The 6,000-nt window shown below is 41.3% G+C and overlaps 1 protein-coding gene across 1 annotated transcript in view; it reads left to right on the top strand.

The window, feature by feature from the left end:
- Positions 1-840: 840 nt before the first annotated feature.
- Positions 841-6,000, top strand: part of FAM107B (family with sequence similarity 107 member B) — a 205,274-nt gene continuing 200,114 nt past the window's right edge. The window contains exon 1 of the mRNA XM_043883541.1: positions 841-1,280. Within this exon, the coding sequence (XP_043739476.1) occupies positions 870-1,280 (411 nt within the window). The 5' untranslated portion in view covers positions 841-869. The remainder of the gene's footprint in view (positions 1,281-6,000) is intronic.

The following is a 6,000-nucleotide window of genomic DNA, read 5'->3' as shown; positions in this document are numbered from 1 at the left end:
AAGCAAATTTTGTGTGTGTTGTGTGCTTATTCATGTCTTATTCTTTGTGAACCCATGGACTGTAGCCTGCCAGGCTCCTCTGGCCATGGGATTTCCCAGGCAAGAATACTGGAGCAGGCTGCCATTTCCTACTCCAGGAATAAAACAAATTAGCAAAGTCTTATTTAGAGTTAGAAGAGGGACAATATGGATCCTGAATACTGGAAGCCTATTTGGGAGAAGATTCAGAAAAGATCAAAAAAAGTCCTGGAGACATCAGATACAACATGGACCTCTCCAGACAAAAGGTTCAAGTCTACCTCCTATTTTAATAATGAAGCAGCTATCAGGGTCGAGGACCCTCTTGGGGGTCTTCATTCATGATGGATAACTGGGTGGTTTTGTTTTGTTGGGGGGAATAAATATTTGAAGGGGGTAACTGAAGAAGGTTATGTGGCTGTTGTGATGTTATTGATACGTGGACTGACGCTATTATGGCGGATGCTATCAGCTACATTATCTTTATGCCTCCAAGGTAATCTGAAGCAGCTGTCCATTGACTTGGCACTACTTACACTGAAGCGTCTGCCCTGCCCAGGGACTGTAACTCAAGTCAACCACATGCCTCACAGACAGCTTTCTTTAGCCACTGACAGCATCAAGGAAGGAAGAGCGTGAAATCACCAGGGATGGACGCGTCCGAAGCAGGTGTTAACTGCCAAGTGATTCTCAGGGCGGGTGGCCTGGCCATTTCCTAACCTTCTTTTCAGGTGCAACCGCTAAAAGTCCTCTTCAGGCAAGGAAACAGTTGCTATAAGGAAACGAGGTGATCAGAATCCCTGCGAAATTTCCTTTCCCCCTGTGAACTCTGCAATGTTCCGCTGCAGGTCATGTCCACGTGGAAGGCAAGGCTGGCTGAAAGACTGAAGTCTCCGTCTGCAAGGATGCATCCGTTCCCATGCTCAGCTCTGCTTGCTTGTTTTGGGAACACAAGGGAGACTGCTCCCTTAGATCAGGCCAGCGCAGCTGATACCCGTTCCACCATCCATGTTCAGCCCAAGGCCAAAGCAGACCAACACCCAAGTCACCCGCGAGGTGAAGAAGGCACTGCAGAGAGAAGGAGAGATTCAGGTGCCCATTCAGAGACCAATGGCAGCACAAACCGGAATTCAAGCAACCACTCTGCCGCCCAGCCCGCTGACACCCCTGAGGATCTGCCTGGGTCTCCGGATGGAGGATCAGTTCATGAAGCAGTTCCTTTTCAGCCTTCTATTCCCAGACCATCAATTATTGAAATGCCAGTGGTGAGTGTTCCCAATGCTATTGTAGAAGAAATGGAGTTGGGAGAGAATTTCGTGTTTGGTGAAGGCCAAACAAATGGAAACGAACCTGTTTAGCATTATTAATGAGTAAAACATTGGGGAAACTCTTACTAGTAAGAGGAAGTGATCATTTTCTGAGACTTACAGGCAGAAGAAGGAAGTTATTTGGGGGAGAAAAGAAATGGTGCTGCTGCTTTTAACAGGCAGTTATTTATTCATATATCTACTTTCCTGTTTCTGGCATTACTGAATTTTAACTGTTAAATATTCTTATTGGATTGAGCTATAAAATCATTTCAGAGTTCATGGTAATCTCAATTTGGAGAGGCAGTACAGAAGTAGGCTTTCTTGAATGATGTTTTCCAAAGATACTCCTTGAGCATTTTGGGGTTGTATTCCTGGTATTCCTGGCTTAGGACTGGATTGAAAAAAATGAGAGGATCCACTATTAAGATATTCTGATTTTTTTTAAGATTATTTTTTCTATCTAGTCTAACAAAATCACTTTTCATCTGACTTGCCGGTTTGAACCTAAGAAGTCTCGTTAAGCAGTGAAAACTGACAAAGAGTGAAGACAGGGTCAAAACATGATTTTAAAAATAGTTTCATTTGACATTCTACAGGCTTATATTAAATGACTTAAACTCAGCTCTACTGTCCACATCTTTCTATTCTGAGACTGAACCAAGGATTTCACCAAGCCCTCTGTTAGAGCAAGAACTGTAATTTTTTTTCTAAATCAAAATCCAAAACAGAACGTCAAATAATTTTTGTTCAATTTTTTCAGTTTATACCCAGATCCAGAGTAAGATATTTTTATAGTAATACTATAGTCAGCATAGTGGATGTCATGGCTAAGATTATATTTGTTGCATTAGTTAAAGGAACTAATGATGTACTATTTTAATGAGCTGTAAGAATTTCTTTTGAGTAGAGATTCCAGCAATTCAGCACCCACCCTATGTTGCTAAACATAACAGCAAGTACAGGGGTTGATTTGATTTCATCTTTCTGTTTTAGAGGCATATGTGACACAGGGGTTCTGGATAAATAAGTGTATTCAAATATAACCAATTAAACACAGCAGGGTAACACCGTATCTATTGTCTACTGGTATGAGCAAAGCCAAGGATAGACCAAAGAGGTGAGGCAGGGCTTTTGATGGAACCAGCCATCACACACACTGCAAGGCTGAATGTAAGTGCCCCCAAAGAGAGACGTAAGATGGTTCAAGGAGGTTGGAGTGTCTGGAAAGGTACATTTTTCAGGGGAAGTGAAATTTGGGATGGGTCTAGAAGGAGGGTTAGGATTTTTAAAGGCAGAGATGAAGGGAAGGACCTTGCCAGAAAAGGAAATTGTGTGAACAGAAGCTTGAATGTGGGGGGATGCAGCACAGGAATAGGCAGGTGCATCAGGTTGGCCAAGTGGGAGAGACATCTGGAAAAGTAAAATGAGGCCCAAAGTGGTTTGAATGCTATCACGAGAAGGCAGTAGGGAAGCTTTGAGAATTTTGAGCAGGGGAATGTCGTGCCTGGGATTTCATTCTGGGAAGATAAATAGATGGACCCATGTAGGAGGGATTAAAGTTGGGAAGACTGGAGCTGAGAGGCCATTGGAATTATCTGGGCCTGAGGATGGTCACAGAAGATACAACAGGAAGGTGGGGTGGGAGGGGTAGAAAAGAAAGGATCCCACAGTGGACTCTGGGTTCCAAACTGAGTAGGAAGGAAGGCAAGATCAAACTGGGAGTGATGAAAGGGAACACTGCAAAATTCAGTTATCAGGATGTACAAGAAGAAGGGGATTCCATGGGCATGGTGAACGGCTTCTCTTCAGTTCAGATTTGAGGAGCTAACATTTACAGAGTACTTGCTGTATGCCAGCCATTCTTCTAAGTGCTTTACACAGAATATTCCATCGTTACCTGGTTACAATGAGGGGACTATTCTTATGATTCCCATTTTACAGAGGAGAACATTGATGCTCAGAGAGGGTAAGACACCTGCCCTAGTTCACAGAGGGAGGAAGTGACCCAGGATTAAAGCCCAGTTCTGTTTGATTCCAGTCTATCCCCTGAATTATAACAAGCTTCCACTGCTTATTATTATTACTATTATTTGTGTGGTGTTTGAGGATTTACAAGTAAGTATTCTTATGTGATCTCACTTGATTTGCAGTTAATTAAAATTTTATGTGTGCATGTATGTGTATATAATTATATATAAATGTGTCTGTGTATATAATAGTAGTTATTTTTATTAATTTGCTTAACATGGTTTTCTCTTAGTTTCATAGTGTACAACACTATGGAAAGAGATGCTTCCTACTTTGCGTCCGGCTGATGACAAGGCTTTGTGAACAACAGTGTCGGATTGTTTTGAGATCTTACGATTAGAAGTGCCACAGGACTGCCCAGATTTTTCATTACCTAGTAATTTTGTTGTGACATGTTTCTCCTCAGCAGATGATGAATGAGCTTTTTTTATTACAGTCTTGCCTGGAGGCAAAAATATTTCCTTTTTGGATGCACTGATCCTCATCACTTAAGCTGTCTTGGTAGAGGCAACAAATAATACTCTTAAAAAAAAAAAAAAGAGCTCAGCCCCAGAACATAACCATAGCTGAGAAATGAGTCCCTCTATTTGTCTTTAGTTTCCTGGGGTTTAGACAGGAGAGTGAGTCATTTAAATTTGAAACAACATCTGGTCTGAGCAGGATGGCTCAAGATAGGGAGACCAAGTGAACTAATTACAAAGGAAAGGTTTTCGCTTATGTAAATAGATGTGTGCACATCTGTATTTATGAAGTGGTACCAGTTAGTCTTCAACCTTTCGTGGTGGTCTTTTCCCTCATCCAGGATGGTGACAACAATCCCAAACTTGGAATGTGTCTTATAATTACTGCTATCTTCTGATAATGATTTTTTTCTTTCTTAGTGGTCTTGAAGTAGAAAAGTCTTATAATGGGTTGGACTGTAGAGTCAACGGAAGAGTAGGATGTTGACTTTTTCAGCCAAGAAGTACTGTGCCACGACAGCCCTAGTGGTAGAAACCAAGAGAGGTTAAGATACAGTCTGTGAAGCTGCTTACATTCTAGTGGGAGGAGATACAGTTGGGTAAACAGGCAGAGTCAGTGCAGTATGAGAAGGCTAATGGGTCAACACCAGGTGCCATAGGAGCACATGGAAGAGACTCTCATTTTAGCCTTGGGAAGACAAGGCGGGGGTGGGGGTGGGGGGATGGAATATATGGAGGAGAAGGGTTTCTACTTTGTTCTTTCTTTTTTTTTTTACTTTTTTTTTTTACTTTGTTCTTTTATCACTGCACATCAGACTCAACTCTGCCCTCTTCCTAGATGAATGGTGCTGTGTTTCTTGTCTCTCCCTCTCCCTTAACAAAGCTGGCAGTGTAAGAAAGACACAGCTCCCACTTGAAGCAACTAAGGGATTCTTTTTTTTGTTTGTTTGCCATGTTATGAGGCATATGGGATCTTAGTTCCCACACCAGGAATTCAACCCAAGCCCCATGCATTGGAAGTGTGGAGTTTTATTAAAACCACTGGACCACAGGGGTATTCCCAACTAAGGGCTTCAGAACAGTTGGGTAGTTTCAGAAAGCCTTTCTATAGCAGTAGCAGGTTTTCATCTAGTTCTTACTTCAACAAAGTAGCCATCCTGACACAGGAAGAGAAAGTAAATGTGGTTCAGGAAATCATTCCTGGGTATTTTAACTAAAAGTTGGTTTTACAAAAGGGAAGGGAGACAGAGCCCATACTGGAGCTGCTAACTGCACTGCTTTTTATAACAGGCTGGCTTTGCTACTAGACAGAGAAGTGGTAACCCAGACACGCCCAGGACCCAAGTGGTGGTCTGGTCAAAGTCTCGCAGGCTCAGGCTGTCACTGCTTCCACGTTGTTCTGCAACCATCACTACCATCCTTCTCCAGAACATTTTTCATCTTTTCCAGCTCAAATTCTGTTTTCATAAAACACTGACTCTCCATTGGCCCCGTTGGGCCCTCTTCCTACTCCCGAGCAACTACTATATGAATTTTAGGATAGATTTTTCTATTTTAAAAAAAATTATTGGAATTTTGATAAGGATTGCATTGAATATATTGATCACTTTGGATAGTATTTATGTTTTAAAAATATCAGGTCTTCCAATCTATGCATATAGTTTGTCTTTCCATTTATTTGTGCCTTCTTTAATTTCTTTCAGCAATGTTGTGTAGTTTTCAGTATGCAAGTCTTTTGCCTTCCGGGTTATGCTTATCCCTAAGTATTTTATTCTTTTTGAATTATTTTCTGAATTTCCTTTTCTCATTGTTCATTGTTGGTGCAGAGAAATGCAACAGTGAATTTTGTACATAAGTTTTTTATCTTGTGATTTAGCTGAATACACTTATTAGTTTAAATAGTTGTGTGTATATCTGTGGAATCTTATGATTTATACATATTAGATCATTATAATTTGTGAACAGAGATAATTTTACTTCTTCCTTTCCAAGTAGGATGTTTTTTATTTCTTTTTCTGTCTAATTGATCTGACTGGAACTTTCAATCAGTTCAGTTCAGTCACTCAGTCGTGTCCGACTCTTTGCAACCCCATGAACTGCAGCACGCCAGGCCTCCCTGTCCATCACCAACTCCTGGAGTCTACCCAAACTCATGTCCATTGAGTTGGTGATGCCATCCAACT

Source organism: Cervus elaphus, chromosome 23, assembly GCF_910594005.1.
Source record: "Cervus elaphus chromosome 23, mCerEla1.1, whole genome shotgun sequence".
Classification (NCBI taxonomy): Eukaryota; Metazoa; Chordata; class Mammalia; order Artiodactyla; family Cervidae; genus Cervus; species Cervus elaphus.
This window is presented reverse-complemented; position numbering and strand designations above follow the sequence as displayed.